Source organism: Mobula hypostoma, chromosome 11 (genome assembly GCF_963921235.1).
Source record: "Mobula hypostoma chromosome 11, sMobHyp1.1, whole genome shotgun sequence".
Lineage (NCBI taxonomy): Eukaryota > Metazoa > Chordata > Chondrichthyes > Myliobatiformes > Myliobatidae > Mobula > Mobula hypostoma.
The window spans coordinates 35,006,910-35,024,564 of NC_086107.1; the positions used below are offsets into that span (position 1 = coordinate 35,006,910).

Genomic DNA, 17,655 nt, shown 5'->3' on the forward strand with positions numbered 1-17,655 from the left:
CCATCCATGGGCTCCTCCACTGTTGTGATGAGGCTACACTAAGGTCGGAGGAACACCTTATCTTCCGTTTGGGTAGCCTCCAACCTGATGGCATAAACGTTGATTTCACAAAATTCCGGTAATGCTCCCAAACACCCCCCTCCATTTCCCCTCCCCTTTTCCCTTTCTCACATCTCCTTGCCCACTTATTGCCTCCCTCTGGTGCTCCTTCCCCCTTTTTCTGTCTCTTTCAACTTCCCAGCTCTTTACTTCATCCCTCCCCCTGCAGGGTTCACCTATCACCTGGTGGTTCTCTCTCTCCTCCCCCACCTTTTAAATCTACTCCTCAGCTTTTTTTCTCCAGTCCTGCTGAAGGGTTTTGGTCCAAAATATCAACTGTATCTTTTTCTATAGATGTTGCCTGCCCTGCTGAGTTCCTCCACTATTTTGTGTGTGTGTAACTCAGATTTTCAGCATCTGCAGATTTTCTCTGGATTGTAATCCATTGTAGGATCTTACAACTCCTGTAATTAATATTATATTTTTAATTGTTCAAGACTCAGGAATAGTAATTAAAATAAAGATCTCTTTAGAACTGCCGAATAAACCACGTGCTTTAGCAGCAAAATTCTCTTTAAAATGCAGACTGAATATACCCCTGCAGACCAAAATTCATCTGAATGGTATGATTCAACAGAATAGGTAATTGAACAACATACATTTTGAAATAATAAGTAATACACTACATAAAATCCAAGCGCCATACACTTTTAAAATCTAACTATGAAGTGAAACTTGTCGCAGATTTAATCTTCAGACCAGCACAAATTTAAACACTTGATGCCAACTACAAAAGGAGAAATTGGCTTCTTTTTGTGCAACGTGAAAATAAAATTTGCAAGTTATTCAGCAACGTAAGACATTATACGATTCTGCCTGTCACAATCCTCTTGACTAAGCAATACTGAACAAATGAGTACTCGTGAAAATTATAAAGAATCCGCAGAGCTGGTTCTACTAATTTAAAACATATTTTAAATAACTTACTCTGTACCTTGTTCAACTAACCGAATACAACCAATCTGCGTCTAAATTTGGTGGCTTTCCTTTAGGATTTTAACAGCTTACACGCAAAACATGTTAAGATAGTTTACAAACATGTTTACTCTAAGACCCTATTCCTTTCCTTTTGCAGTTACCCTCGGCCTTGAGTCTACCAGTGAGCTGTTAGTCGAGTAGTCTCTTTCCATCGACGCTGCCCCAGACTTGTTGGGTATCGCCAACATTTTCTGCCTTCGCTTCGGAGTTACAGTATATCTGACAGTTTGCTCCCAGACCACTTTTCAAAACTCCGCGGATTTTTGAAGTCGCCTGAGGACAGGTCCGGACAGCAGATAAACTACAACTCCCAGCAGGCGTCGATATCCGGCGGAAGCGAGCCGTGACCCTCGTGGGGGTGGGCATTTGAGTGTTGAGTGTTCCGGTCTGGCCGGGAGCCGCACAGCGCCGCTGATGTCTGAGTGTGCCTGGACAGGCGAAGGGTTCCGCCAGCTGGGCTCCGTCCCTCACACAGCCAACGGCTCTTGACAGACCCTGCCTGCGCGCCCTTTAAATGCCTCCCGACCCTCGCTTGGCACTGCTTCTAGTCTGATGGTGCTTGAGTGTTTGGTGGCGGGAGAAGGGTTGGAGGAAGCTTGAGGAGGTACTGGGAGCTCTTCATCGGATCAGCGATGGATTGGCTCATGGGGTAAGTGAAGGAACTTCAGGAGGGAGAAGCCCTGCACTGAGGTACTGGCTGGTTGTAAGACCAGCACTCCATCCATCAAACCTCTTTCTACAGCTCATAGTGGGCCGAAATGAAGGGGTTGGTGCCCTATCCTCCGCTCCCAGGTGTACTTTGTTTAATGACGGAGATAGTTTGTAGAAGTTTCATTTTTTTAAAGTCATGTAAATGCACCCGGCAAGTAGGAAGAGAGGTCGGTTTTATCTGCCCTTCCGAGATGGTTATTTGTTTTTTTTTGAATTGGTTTACGATACATATGGTTGGATAAATACTAAATCGAGAAAGGTGTAAAATTACAGTTTCCACGCTGAAATGATTGATTTTTAATCTAAAGAAAGACCTGGTTGTTATTAAAATGATCATTGATAGCATTTCGCTTAAAGAAAGTAAGAAAAGCAAAGGTCAGAGATAATCTATTTATGGAGACGTATAATAAACTGCGCGCGATACTTTTACTGAACAAGCTTGGGAGGGATAAAGCAAGTCGTACTGTTTGCATGTTTAGCAATTTGCTATGTCATGCTGGAATACAGTAGGTCATCTTAGTAAATTGTTTATAACAAGGATAGAAAGGGCATTTATTTGATTTGTAAGATGTGTTTATTAGTTGGGTTAAAACTTTACGTGCAGGATTTGGACTCTTGTTAGACTTCATGGGTATTGTTCTGTCATTTCTTCTATTAATATGTAACACCTGGAACGCGTTGAGAACAACTTCAGTGTTAAAATGCATCTTCAGTAAAGTAATTGGAAAATTATATTGTCCATTTTCCTAGCAGTTTAAGGAATTAAAAGAAACTATCAGTTTTATTGATGACAAGTAGGATTAAAATGCTGCAATGTAGTTAAGATCCTGAAGTTATAAATGAACATAGTAAGACTCTGTATTAGCACACACAAATATACGTTGATGCTATCTCTTCAGTAAGGAAGTTAATGGCCTTGAAGATTAAACATTATACTGCTACCATAACTTGCATGTCCTGCAAATATTATTGGAGTGGCACATTTTCTTTTATAGTTCATAGCTTATTTCTTTTTATTGTATAAAAGTACTACATTTTCAGTGATATTTTTGTTTGTTTGATTACTTATTTTTTTTCCCTTATAAGTGGGGAAATATCTAATTATTGTTTATTTTTATAATTTTACGAATGCAAGTCAAAATAGTCCATAATCTTGAAGAAATTTTAAAGTATTTTCAAATGTCAATACTGAGACACTATTTTAGTCAGAAAGTTAAGTTTTTAACTTTTAGGAAACATATTTATAGCTGAAATATTGGTAAATAATAAATTATAATCATGCTTATGACCATTAATATGCTTTTCTATGTTTATAGATTCTGAGCACCAGACAAAGGTTGCAATTAGCTTTATATTGATTTTTTTGCCCTTTTTTTGGAAGCATGAAGTATGTCAAATTAGAGTTAAATGATAGCTTAATGGATTTGAGGATAATTTTCAGAACAAAGGCTTTTATTTTAGATACTTTTAATATTGCCAGCTGTATATCATGTTTAAACTGAACAAGTTAGTTTTAAGAATTTTAGAAATAGAAGCAGAACATAGAAATCCTGTTATTCATTAATATCACGGTTGATCCTGTTACCTTTCATGCCTGATCTTATGTGCTCTGATTTCTTAATATCCAAAATTTATTGATTTTTAACCTTTTATCCACAAAATATTGGAGTTTCCTGATGTAGAGAATAATAAATTCTTACAGACATGACTGCATCTAATATTTCTCCATAGAGAGAATAACCACTCACTGTTTATCCTGTTTGGCCCTTTCAAAATACTGTATGCATCTTTGAGGTAATTTTTCCTTCTTTTAATTGCCATACACAATCTCTCCTTGTAAGACAGCTGCCTCAACCCAGGAATCAATTATATAAATCAATGTTGTACTGAATTCCAATAACAATTAGGAAGGCTGGATTATAATGAATATTTAAATTGTAGCTGATATTTGAAGCATCCGCTCTAGAAGAAGTACTGTATATCTCAATACATAGAACATGTGAATGTAAATCAGTGGTTACTTGGGCAATAGTGAGCAAACTTGATATGGTTACAGTGAGGGGCTGTGGCTTCTCATCTCTAATGCCCACAAAAAAGAGGTCCCGTTGGAATAGAACATTTTGTTAAGTTTGTTCTCGCTCTGAATCAGAATCACGTTTATTATCACTGTCTTGTATGATATGGATTGTGTTGTTCTATGGCTGAAGTACAATGCAAAAACATTAAATTACTATAAATTACAAAATAAACAAATGGGACAAAAAAAGGTCAAATGTGGTCTGTTCATCGGCTCATGCTCCATTCAGAAATCTGATGGCAGAAGGGAAGAAGCTGTTTCTTAATTGTTGATTGTGGGTCTTCAGGTTCCTGTGCTACTTCTCTGATGGTAGCAATGAGAAGAGGACATGCTGGATTGTGAGAGTCCTTGGTGATAGGTGTCACCTTCTTGAAGCAGCACTTCTTGAAGATGTCCTTGATGGTGAAGAGACCTGGCCGTGAGGGAACTGGCTGAGTCCACAATCCTCTGTAGCTTCTTCCAATCCTGGGCATCGAAGGCTGCGTACCAGGCAGTGTTACAAGCAGTCAGAATGCACTCCACTATACAATTGTAGAAATCCGTAAGATTCTTCATTGATATGCCAGATCTACTCAAACTCCTAACAAAGTAGAGCTGCTGATGTGCCCCTTTAGTGATTGCATCAGTATGGCAGCGCTCGATAGGTCCTCTGAGATGTTAATGCCCAGGAACTTGAAGCTGCTCACACATTCCAACACTGATCCCTCAATGAGGACAGGTATAAGTTCTCCCAACTTCCCCTTCCTGAAGTCCAAAATGGGTTAATTGGTCTTACTGGTTGAAAGTTATGTTCTTGCAACGTCACTCAACCAGCCAATCTACCTCATTCCTGTATGCCTCCTTATCTACATCTGAGATGTTACCAATTACAGCAGTGTCATTTGCAAGTTTATCGATGGCTCTTGAGCTGAGCTTAGCCACACAGTCATGAGTGTCGAGAGAGTAGAAGACTGGGCTAAGCATGCACCTGTGTTGACTGTCAGCAGGGAGGAGGTGTTTTTGATCCCTGCGGACTGGTTTCCTGACAAAAGTATGAATACAGCATTGTAAGACTCCTAATTTGGATATACAAATCAATTCTTGTACTTACAATACAGTATTGTAAATGCACGAATTAGTATATCCTATCATTAGATTTTTTTTCTCCCTCGTCTAACTCTTTTGACTCTCATTGCTTATTCTTAAAGGGTGATTTGATACAGTTAGTCCATCTAGACTAATTAAATGGTGATCACACCAATATAGCATGTGTTATTATCTTTCACAATGATACACATGCAATTCCAGTTAGCAAACAGAGCAAGAAATCATAAAAAAAAATTTATCAAGCTATTTGTAATACACAAATCAAAGATGAAGCATTTTATCTTTCTATTTAGTGAAGCTCACTGCTTTTGTTAGCTGTACTTTTAGGGAATTAACCATTTGGTTTGTAAGATAATACTGGAGATTCCATAGAAATTATTTCGATTTTTTTTTGGGACATTATTTCCCAAACTGAAAGGACTTAACTGAAATGATCTGTTTCTTAATGCTTTTCATCATGGATCATTGTACAGTTTAAAACATTTCATTTATTACACCAAACAAATATTACCTTTCCACTTGAAGCTAAGGTAGAGTCAAGCAAGTAGCTATAAATATTGTTACTCTTCTTAATTAATTGTCAGCATTCTATGCATATCAGTTACTGAGTTCTTAAAAATCCCAACTATTGGTTATCGAGCAGGTGTAATATGACAGCACGTGCAACAGATATGTTTTACTGTACTTAATAGGGCGCGACAGTATCGTAGTGGTTGGAACAATGCTATTACAGCATGGGGCGTCAGAGCTCAGAGTTGAATTCTGACATCATCTGTAAGGGGTCTGTATGTCCCCACAGTGAACGGTTGGGTTTCCTCTGGGTGCTCCAGTTTCCTTCCACTGTCCAAAGGCGTACCAGATAGTAGGTTGATTGATCATTGTAGATTGTCCTGTGATTAGGCTGGGGTTAAATCAGTGGGTTACTGGTGGCGCAGCTCAAAGAGCCGGCGGGGGTGGGGGGGGGGTGGCGTATTCCACACAGTACCTTGAAATAAATAAATAAATATTAAATTGCCACTTTTATTAAAATAAAGCAACTCATCTAGTTTGCCACAAAGTATCTTCATGTCAGATCATCATTGTAGAAATATTAAAAGCATGTCCTGAGGCCTTGATGCTGGTAGAATATTTGTGAAACTTATTATAGGGGTTAATCCTGATATAATATTTTGAGTAAAGGGAAAGATTTGGGAAAGGGATAAAAAAAATGAAAAAATTAAGTAAATAAGTACATAGGGATTGGATAATTATGTCTGCGGGCAGGAACAAGCACGAACAAATTGGGATATAAACACCTACAATGGTTGGTATATAGGCTTGTATGCAACATTTTGGACCAGTGGAAATGGTCCAGAAGGGTTGTATGGAAACTATTATTACCATTTTTCTTAACAACTAATTTCATTACTTAGCCTAATAGGTTAGATTTACCACAGTACATAATTATCTATTTAAATGTTTATTTTCCTTTTATATCATCTCAATGTGTACTTAAGAATGTATAAATAATTGTAGTTTTATACATATAAAAAAATGGAAAAGGTTATATGTATGAAAAAAGTACATGATAATTGTGAATTCCTTATCCAAATAAAAATAAAATTAAAAAAAAACATTTAACATGGGTATTCATGTGCATTAAATGTGCTGCATAAAGCAAGATCTTCATGAAAGGGTTAGTAGAATTTATGTCCTGGTTCTGCCTGTCGATTATCTCCTTTGCACTCTCTCCTCTGCAGTCGGTGTGGTGCCCAGAACCACATAATTAATTCAACTGTGGCTCTAATACTTGTTTTATATTGTTGTGCTATAATGTCCATGCTCCTATAGTCTATGATGACAAGTATTCCTTTTTCCTTCTTAAGCCTTTATCTATCTGTGCAGTTGCCTTCAGAAATCTTGGGCATGTTGCAGTAAGATCATTCTATTTCCAAATTAACATTAAGAGTTTGTTTTTCTTAGCATATGGGCTATCCAACCTCCTTTAGCTGAATGAGACTGGACAGCTTCAGTACTGGCATACTGTTTATTGATTCATGCAGTTAGAATTGGAATCTCTGCAGTGACATGTCTGTAAGATGACTAAACATACTCAATGTGGATACTGGGTTTGATTAATTGCTGAAAGATTGTAAATTCTTTACAGTTGTGACTTTCTTTCTGTCTTTAGTACAGGTTTCTTCTATGGTACCAGTAAAAGGAACTAACGTGAACTGAACATGTTTTGTGAGTAAGTGCAGTGGCAGATGAGTCACTGCTGTTCACCGTTTCAGGAACCATTTCTCTACCATCAGCTTTCTCAATAAACAATGAATCCATGAGCTACCTCAGTATTCTCCTTCTCCTTTTGCTCGACTTAGTATTGTACGTACATGAACATTGGTTGCATCCCCCTTGGCAAGAGAGGGGGAAACAATCCTGCCGGGTTCTGAAAGGTAACTGCTCTTTAGTGACTCCCTCTCAAACATAGATTTTGTTTGATACAGATCCTGCTCTTCTGGTTCTCTCTTCAACAAAAGAGCTGGTGTTTTCACATGATATATGGCTAGTTAGACTAACACTTGGAGCTCTGTCAAATACTGTGAACTAAACAACTGATGTATCATTCCATTTGGAAAACAGGAGCATGCAATCTTTGATAATTTGACAGTTTAATGTCTAATATCTATATTAATTTCTTCTTACATGCCATTACAAATTTGAAATATTGATCATAAGAAAATGGACCATTTGTTATTTTTACCTTTTCTTATTTCCTACCCCTTTCTCATGGAAGTAGAGTGTGTCATTATTTTATCGGTTGAACACGGGTGAAATTACTTAGATGCAGATAATAAAGTGAAGTACAACAGTTAATGTTATAATTATTAAGCTGCTGTTCAATGCATTTAATGTGAATAAAATTAAAAAATTTTACAGAGCATTCTTGTCAAATAGAATTGCATATTCTTAGTGTACTCTCAACTAATCACATTGTAGTTAACTAAAATATTTAGAGTTCAATATAGTGAATGCTGAAGGGTTTCTGTTCAAAAGTGGGAGTGAACAAGTAGTAAGCTTCATGGTTGTGATGGAAAAGGGCTGGTAGATTGTGATTCAGATTATAAAAGCTTATTAGGTAATCATCTGGGAGGAGAACTGGGCATCCACTCAGGGAATGAAAGTAAATGCGCCTTGAGCGGATGTACTTTAATCATTAATGCAACGTTATATTCTTCTGCTAGAGATTAATGTGTAATTTGGCAGCATTATTGTTTCTTCTTTGTCTGAGTATTATAAATGATACAGGTCCTTTGTTGTAGAGCATTCGCTTAGAATAATTATTTATCAGTATTAGGTACACTTTGACAACTTTAGCAATTGCAGAGCACTTAATCCATTCAAAGTCTAAAAGAAAGTTTTAAGATTCAGGATTTCCTGCCGCACCTTTTTTATTAAACCTGTGTAGCCTCATTGGTTTCCTGCTGTTTTAAGTCTACCTTTCAAAGCATCGTTTACTTTAACAAATGCTTTCAAATGATGCTCACATGTATGCACAGAAAACTGAAAGTAATGTGCTCTTTTTTTATTATTGGCTAGTTCCTAGATCAGGGGTTCCCAACCTGGGGTCCATGGACCTCTCGGTTAATGGTCAGGCTCATTGACATTAAAAAGGCTAAGAATTCCTGTCCAAGAATGTCAGCCTCAAAGTGTTTCAACGAACTTGGGGGCTGGAAGAAGATGTAGGGGGAGAGGACATTATTTCTGGGAAATTTACCTTTCGATGTATTTGTAAAGCTGCAATTAAAGCAGGTGCTGGAAATGAGTCGGACTGCATCTGTGGACAGAAAGAATGTTTCAACCTGATGCTCTTTTATCAGAAGGTTCAATGAGTAAAATTTGGTCACGTTCGGCAACTTTTGACTTGCCAATCCGTTTTGAGGTGGTAGTTGCAGCCGTGTGGTGGCAAAATTGCTGCTAAGTTACTAGGTTGTGGATTAAGTACCACTCCAGAAAACTTAGTGTAGTCAGTATAGGACTAAGAAAGTACTGCCATTAATGGGAATGAATGTACGTAAGTATGTCAGACTTGTGAATTTAAATAAAATGGGGGGCTCATTTGTAGGAATGTTCATAAGTCAGGCCGCTGTAACCTAGGGACAGCCTGTAAGTTCAAAAGCGCAGCATTTGTACAGTACTGTGCAAAAGTCTTGGGCACATATATGTATTGCTAGGGTACCTTAAGATTTTTACACAGCAGTGTGGTAATTTTATGTATTGCACTGTACAGCTGCTGCTGCTGCAAAAATCGAATTTTATCACATTTGTGAATAATGATACACCTGATTCTGATATGGGTCTCTATTGTGGACTGAGAGTGGGAAGGGGGCAGGGAGAGGGGAATCATGGATGGGAAAAGAGGGGAGGGAGTGGGAAGCATTTTGTAATGATTAATAAACCAATTGTTTGGAATCAAATGACCTTGCCTGCTGTCTTAGGGCTGGGTGTGTCTGCACCTGCACCAGCCTCACTCTTGGCACTCCTTCTCTGCCACATGTCCCACACCCCTCCCACAGTGCTCCACACTCACCATCCCCAACATCATTTGCTCCTATCAGATTTACAAACTCGCTTTCCACTCCACGGTGACAAACACAGTACTGTGCAAAATTCTTGGGCCTAAGACTTTTGCACAGTACTGTGCAGGTGTTCGCTCCTATGAATTGCAGAACTTGTTTCCCCTTTTTTCAATAGGTGCATTTAATGTCAGAGAAATGTGTACAATATACATACTGAAATTCTTTTTCTTCGCAGACATCCACAAAAACAGAGGAGTGCCCCAAAGAATGAATAACAGTTAAGACGTTAGAACCCCAAAGCACCCCCTAACAACTCCCCCTCCCATGCATAAACAGCAACAAGGCAATGAACTCCCCACCCCCACCAGCAAAAAGCATCAGCACCCTCCACTGAGCACTCAAGTGTGCAGCAAAGCATCAATAAAGACACAGTCTTGCAGTACCCCAAAAACTTGCACTCACCCGATAATTCGACATACAACAGGCTCTCTCTCTTCCTCCCTAATAAGAGAAAAGGAGATGTCCCCATTTCACAGCAAGAGGGGAGACAAAACAAACAACTTGCTGATTTACGATGTTAAACGTCTGTTGCGTCACTTTTTCTGAGCTGTGCGCCCGGAGAATCAGCACTAAAAAGGCGCAGCTCTCTGGGTACACAACCCCCGGCAGCTAACCTGCTGCTCCTGATGTTCTGTGTTCTCCCGCAAAGCTTCAGCCAGAGGCACTGGCCTAGAGTCAGCACATCCCGAGAGCCACGAAATCCAGGAACCCTGAAGGCATACTCGTCTTCCAGGCTTCATCCTTGGGATATCAAAAAGCTGCCGGTCATGAGGCCCTGAGAGTGGGTCCCATTCCCGCAAACAACCAAAGTCAGTGTAACTCCAGGTCAGGGTCTTCGAAAGAACTCCTCACACCCTGGAAAGGGAAAAAAGAGATTCTTTCTACTTGTAGCAATTGCTCTTTTTTTATCAGTCTTATTTGCTTTTGATGCCATTCATTAAAGTACTGTGGATCTACTGTTATCAATTTAATTGATATTAATCAATTGATAACAGAAAAGGTAGCACTAATAATGGTGACTCCTTGCGTGCAGCTCTGATGGGAATCATCAAATATTCCTGTTAGGACTACTACAGCTAAAATCCGCAGGTACTTTGTTTTAAGATGTTATTTTAAAAAATCTTTCGATACTCAAAGTCAATGGATCCCAGACTGCAGATTCAGGTCGCGAGTGCAGTTTTCCTTTACAATAAAGGAAGCAAGGGAAGTGGGCTGGGCTGAAAGTAAGGTTGAAGTGCAGAGGCTTTAGAACCCCCACTCCTGATTATCCTGCTGGGGAATGTACAGACTCTGGAAAGTAAGACTGAAGACTTCAGAGTAAGATTGCTGTACCAGAGGGACATCAAGGACTGCTGTGTACTTAGCTATGTTTTCGGTCCCTGCTATTTCAGATGCAGCGCTGCAGTTCCATTTCTTCACCGTTCTCTGCAAAGACAGGAAAGGTTTTTTTTACAAAGGTAGAGAAGGTGGAGTGTGATTTATAATTAACTCATCATGGTGCACAGATGTGGTGGTTCTGTCCCAGTCCTGCTCATCTGACCTAGAACATCTAGCGGTCAAATGTCATCCTTCATCTGCTGAGTTTTCCACCATCGTCCTGGTTGTGGTGTACATACCACCTCAGGCCAGTGTCAGGCAGGCACTTAAGGAGCTGACCTCTGTAGACAACAGGCACGAATCAGCGCACCCTGATGCCTTCTCTAGCATTGTGGGGGATTTCAACTAGATCAACATGAAGTCATCTCTGAGCAGCTGCAACCAACACTTTGCATAATGCTTTACAGTACCAGTGACCCAGGTTCAATTCCTACCACTGTCTGTAAGGTTTGTATGTTCTCCCTGTGACCACCTCAAATCTATAGACATTTGTCAACATTTTAGAAGGCTTGCTGAATCTTCGTAAACTTCGAAGAAAGTAAAAGCGCTGTCTTGCTTTCTTCATGATGGCACTTACATGCTAGAGCCAGAGCAGATCCTCTGAAATGATAACACCTTGTAATTTAAAGTTGCTGACCCTCTCCACCTCTGGTCCTGTATGCCTGTTTGTCATCACCTTTGATTCAGCCAACGACAGTGGTGTCATCAGCAAAGCTAAATGTGGCACTGCAGCTGTGTTTAACCTCACAGACATAATGATAAAGTGGGTAGTTCAGGGGGCTAAACACACAGTCTTGTGCTGCACCTGTGCTGATGGAGATTGTGGAGGAGATACTGTTGCCAATCCAAACTGATTAGAGTCTGCAGTTGAGGAAATTAAGGCTCGGGTTACACAAGGAGATATTGAGGCCTAGAGCTTGAAGCTTATTGATTAGTTTTGAGGGATGATAGTATTGAATGGCAAGCTGTAATCAATGAAGCACATCCTGATATATGTATCTTGCTGTCTAGATGTTCCAGGGTTGAGTGAAGAGCCAATGAAATAGCATCTGCTGTTGACTTGTTGGAGCAGGCCCAAGTCACTCTGCGGGCAGGAGTTGACATGTCTCATCATCAACCTCAAAGCACTTCATCACAGTGGATGTAAGTGCTACTGGGCAATAGTCACTGAGGCAGGTTACCATGTTCTTCTTGGGTACCGGGATAATTGAAGCCTGCTTGAAGCAGGTGTGAACCTCAGACTGCTGAAGCAAAAAGTTAAAGATATTGGTGAACACTCTAGCCAGTTAATCAGCCCAGGTCTTTAGTACTTGGCGAGATACCCTGTCTGGGCCGAATGCAAAAGGGTCTCTGACCGGAAATATTAACTCAGTTTCTCTTCTCACAGATGTTGCTTGATCTGCTGAGTATTTCCAGCATTTCCTGTTGTTTTTTTTTTGTAACCAAAATTTAATTTGGTATTTAAGAGATTGAATCTTCATTAGGCTCCTAATTTAAGAAATGAAGTTAATGATGTAGAAGGAGTTTCTTAAAAAAATAGACTAATATTTGGGATTGGTGTATTGCCTTGGATTCATGGAGCACTACAGCACAGAAGCAGACTCTTTGACCCATCTAGTCTGTGCAAGTTTGTTATTTTGCTGAGTCCCATCAACCTACATCTGGACAATACCCTTCCCATCCGTGTACTTACCCAAACTGCCCTTAAATGTTGCAAACGAGTCTGCATTCTCCACTTCCACTGTCTGCACGTTCCACACTCGCACCACTTTCTTAGTGAAGAAGCTCCCCTTCAGGTTCCTGTTAAATGTTTCACTTGTCATCATTAACCTATGACCTCTAGTTCTAGTCTCTCCCAATCTCTGTGGAAAAAGCTTGCTTACATTGACCCTATCTAATAGCACTGTAGACTTGTTCTGTTGTTAGATTTTCATCAGTGACAATCTTGGCAAACTCATCAATGAATTGCCCTACAGCTTTGTGATCAACAAATGCTTTATTTTTAAAATGTTTAAAATCTAAAACTTTAATGCCATGCCTTTTAAATTTCTGCAACCACCTGTTGAATATTCACACTTATCTTCAATTTTCAGTTTGTCTTGATAGATCTTTGCTAGTGTCATGATTAGCGTTCCATTAAGTCGCATATGTTCACTCTGATGCTGAAAAATCCACTCTTTCATTACACGATCAAGATCTTGATTTTTTGCTTTATGCAGTGTCTTTCTTTAACTTCTGTTCATTACATATGTAAGGTCACTTCACAGAACTGTCTGTGGTGTGCAGAGACCTACACAATGCCTGGGAACCTTCCCAGTGCTTTGTAGAACTTTCCGTTTGTGAGGTTATGTCAGCACTCAAAAGATTTTGGATTTTTGGATAAGGGATACTCAACCTGTTTAAATGATTTTCTACAAACTGGCATTAGACCAGTTGTTAAAAATGCTTATCAGAAGCTGCTGTGAACTTTGGGAGGATAGTTATATTTGTGAGCTGTTGGTTTATAAAATACTAATTTACAAATATAACTTTTAAATCTGTACCGTATTTTACATTATGATTAAAACATGGAAATTTTAAAAAATAGAATAATCAGGTGCCATTGTTACAGAGAACTTGAAAACTAAACTGATTATATTCAGCAGGAATGATCATTGTGTGACATGAAACATTTTCTTACACTAGTTCACAGCTTTTGAGTTTTTGAATAAATCTGATGGGGGTAAATGGCAATAATCCAATAGAAAACTAATTTAAAAAGCAGTCAGGGTACATATTTCAAATAAAATAGATTGTTACTATGATAACTTCAGAAAATTAAGCATTGATGAAATTATTTTCATTCTTGTTTGATTGACGAGTTGTGTTCGGAGTGTACCCTCATATTATGGCAGCTTGAGGAACAGAAATTCATCCAATGGAGTCCACAATTCACTTCCAAAAGTTTGAGATGCAGAATAAAGAAAATCTTTTATAGAATTCATGTGAGGGAAAATATGCAATAAAAAAACAACATTTGTAATTTTTTTAAATCAGAGTTTGTATCATGAAAAATCTTGATATGGACAGTTTTCTAGTAATCCAACCCCTTGATTATATGGGTGTGTGATTACTTCAACGTTTTCATATTGCATGACACTTGAATAATTTTCTCTTTTAATCAATTACTTGCATTAAGTGTGAAGATTGCAGGGTCCTTATTCCATGACCTGTTTGTAGAAACTTGTGCGTAAGTCTATTGTTCCTCTTGTTACAACAATGACTACATTTTAAAACTATTTCATCAGCTGTAAAGCTTTGGCCCACCCTTTATTGAAATGGAAGATGCAAGTTTTTATTTCATGGACCCAGTACCTGTAAAGTATCTTTTGGTTCCATTTGTATGCTTATAATGCATTGTAGCAGATGTTAATTTGATTTAGTGCATTTACCACATGAATACTGCCTCCATTATCACCTTTAATTATTTTCATTTCTCAAAATAATCTCTGCAGTTAATCTTCAATTTTAAAATTATGCACTCTTCTGAAAGAAATGAAGGAAAAAGGTATTTTGGTACCTGTAACAAACAAGTTTGTCAGGGCCTTAATTGTATAGAAATTTCTTTGGCAATTAGCAAACGCAATTTGTCACAATATGAGAGGCCATTTTAAATTGTGATGATTTTTGATTAACACTGAAAACACTGGAATGATTCAGTATTTCATTCTTTTTAAGCTAAGTGAGATCTCCATGATCATGCAGGCTTGCATGATTTAATTTGGAAAAATCTAGCAGTGGAATTACAGAGTATACACTAATAGATATCATCTGTTTGTACGGTGCAGCAAATTAACTTCCATTTTGCGATTCTGATGAAGTTTGCTATAAAATCTGGGTTTTCAATGCCAGCAAATGATATACTTCGTTAACAGTAAAAATCAAGGATGTAATGTTGAGGCTTTATAAAGCACTGGTGAGGCTTCACCTGGAGTATTATAAGCAGTTTTGTGCCCATCTAAGAAAGGGTGTGCTGACATTGGAGAAGTTTCAAAGGAGGATCACAAAAATGATTCTGAGATTGAAAAGCTTGCCATATGAGGAGTGATTGACGGCTCTGGGCCTCTACTCACTGGAATTCAGAAGAATGTGGCGGTGACCGTATTGAAACTTATCAGATATTGTAAGGCCTCAATAGAGTGGATATGGAGAAGATGTTCCTTATGCTGGGAGAGCCTAAGAGTAGAGGACACAGCCTCAGATTAGAGGTGTGTCCTTTTAGATTGGAGATGAGGAATTTATTTAGCCAGAGAGCGGTAAATCTGTGGAATTTATTGCCACAGGCGGCTGTGGAGGTCAAGTCATTGGGTATATTTAAGGTGGAGGTTGATAGATTCTTGATTAGTCAGGGCATGAAAGGATACAGGGAGAAGGCAGGAGTTTTGAGCTGAGAGGGAAAATGGATCAGTCATGATGAAATAGTGGAACAGACTTGATTGGCCAACTGGCCTAAATCTGCTCCCATATCTTATGGACTAACCTAATCCTGAAATTTCCTAATGGATAAAAGTAGAGACCAATATGCATATCAAACAAAAAATCCTATGTTGTTGTTGGTACGGTTTCCAGTTTAAAATAATGTGAACTCTCACTGTACTATTACAATATATATGTTTTTCAATGTGTTTTGTTTGGTGTGGGAAATACTGGCTTTGCATATGTCCTGAGAATTCACTATTTAGCAAAAGTTTTAATGACAGTACTTCGATAGTAAGAGTGCTACAATTTATCAATGGATCAGTTTAACACTGACTGCAATAATTAGTACTAATATTAAACCAGTAGTTTTTTTTCTTATTACTGCATTTTAAAGGTAAGATCAAAGATAAATTTCAAAGTTGCTGGTGAATGCAGTAGGCCGGGCAGCATCTCTAGGAAGAGGTACAGTCGACGTTTCAGGCTGAGACCCTTCGTCAGGACTAACTGAAGGAGGAGTTAGTAAGAGATTTTCTTACCAACTCCTACTAACTCTCTTATTAACTCTTCCTTCAGTTAGTCCTGACGAAGGGTCTCAGCCTGAAATGTCGACTGTAACTCTTCCTAGTGATGCTGCCTGGCCTGCTGCGTTCACCAGCAACTTTGATGTGTGTTGCTTGAATTTCCAGCATCTGCAGAATTCCTGTTGTTTGTGTTGTTTGTTGTTCAAAAATAAATTTACTTTGTTTCATGTCTATTGATGAAGTTGGCAGAGGTGTTCAAGGAAATGTTTGTTTTCTCTCTGCTGCAGTCAGAGGACCCACCTGCTTGAAAAGGGCGACAATCACACCAATGCCCAAGAAGAGCAGGATGAGCTGCCTCAATTACTTCTGCCCAGTAGCTCTCACATCTACTGTGCTGAAGTGCTTTGAAAGCCTGGTCATGGCTAATATCAACTCCTGCCTAAGCAAGGACCTGGACTCGTGGTAATTTGCCTATCGCCACAAGAGGATCACTTGGACAATAGTAATACATAAGGCAGGCTGCTGTTTGTTAACTATAGCTCAGCATTCAACACAATCATACCTTCAGTTCTAATCAACAGACTCCAGAACCTGGGCCTCTGTACCTCCCTCTGCAACTGGGTCCTTGATTTCCTCACTGGGAGACCGTAGTCAGTGCAGATTGGATGTAACATCGCCTCCGCACTGACAACACTGGTGGATCTAAAGGATGTGTGCTTAGCCCACTGTTGTACACTCTCTGTACCCATGACAGTGTGGCTAGGCACAACTCGAGCACCATCTATAAATTTGCCGACAACACAACTATTGTTGGCGCAATTTCAGATGGTGACGAGGAGTAAGATACACCAACTAGTAGAATGGTGTCACAGCAAGCAACCTCACACCCAAAGTCAGTTGTTTTTCTTCTCCACACCTTGTGGCGTATTGGATAGAAACCTTGCCATTTCTTTAGTATTTGTCTTCTTGTTTTAAACGAGGCTGAGTTGCTAACTCGACGCTCAACCCAGCATGGATGGAGAGCGTGCCAGATTGAACCCAAGACCACTCTCCTCGAAGTCTGGTGCAGATGCCACCACACCACCAGCCAACAACTCACCATCAGTGAGACCAAGGAATTGATTGTGGACTCCTGGAAGGGGAAGTCGAGGGAGCACACACTGGTCCTCATTGAGAGATCAGCAGTGGAAAGAGTCTCTACTACACAGCTGTAGAGGTTTGCAAGAGTATTTGGTGACATATGAAATCTCCGCCGTCTCCTAAGAAAGTAGAGCCACAGGCATGCTTTTTTCATTATGGCCCGGGATAGATCCTCCAAGATGTTGACACCCAGGAACTTGAAGCTGCTCACCTTTTCCACCACTGACCCCTCAATGAGGACTGTTGTGTGTTCTCCTGACATTGCCTTCTTGAAGTCCACAATCATTTCCTTGGTCTTGTTGACACTGAGCATAAGATATTGTTGTGACACCACTCAACTAAGCTGATCTACTCACTCCTGTATGCCTCCTTGTTGCCATTTGACATTCTGCCAACAACAGTGGTGTCAACAGCAAATTTATAGATGCCATTTGACTGTTCCTAGCCACACAATCATGAATATACAGAAAATAGAGTATGGGCTAGGCATGCATCCTTGAGGTGTGTCTGTGCCGATTGTCAACGAGGAGCAGTTGTTTCATTCTCAGCATATTTGAAATGTATGTGAAGAATTTCATATTTCTGTAGG

General features: G+C 39.4%; 1 protein-coding gene across 1 annotated transcript in view; it reads left to right on the forward strand.

The window, feature by feature from the left end:
- The first annotated feature begins 1,465 nt into the window (after positions 1–1,465).
- The window catches only part of LOC134353648 (MOB kinase activator 2-like), a 199,503-nt gene continuing 183,313 nt past the window's right edge, over positions 1,466–17,655 (forward strand). The window contains exon 1 of the mRNA XM_063061815.1: positions 1,466–1,726. Coding sequence (XP_062917885.1) covers positions 1,710–1,726 — 17 coding nt within the window. The 5' untranslated portion in view covers positions 1,466–1,709. The remainder of the gene's footprint in view (positions 1,727–17,655) is intronic.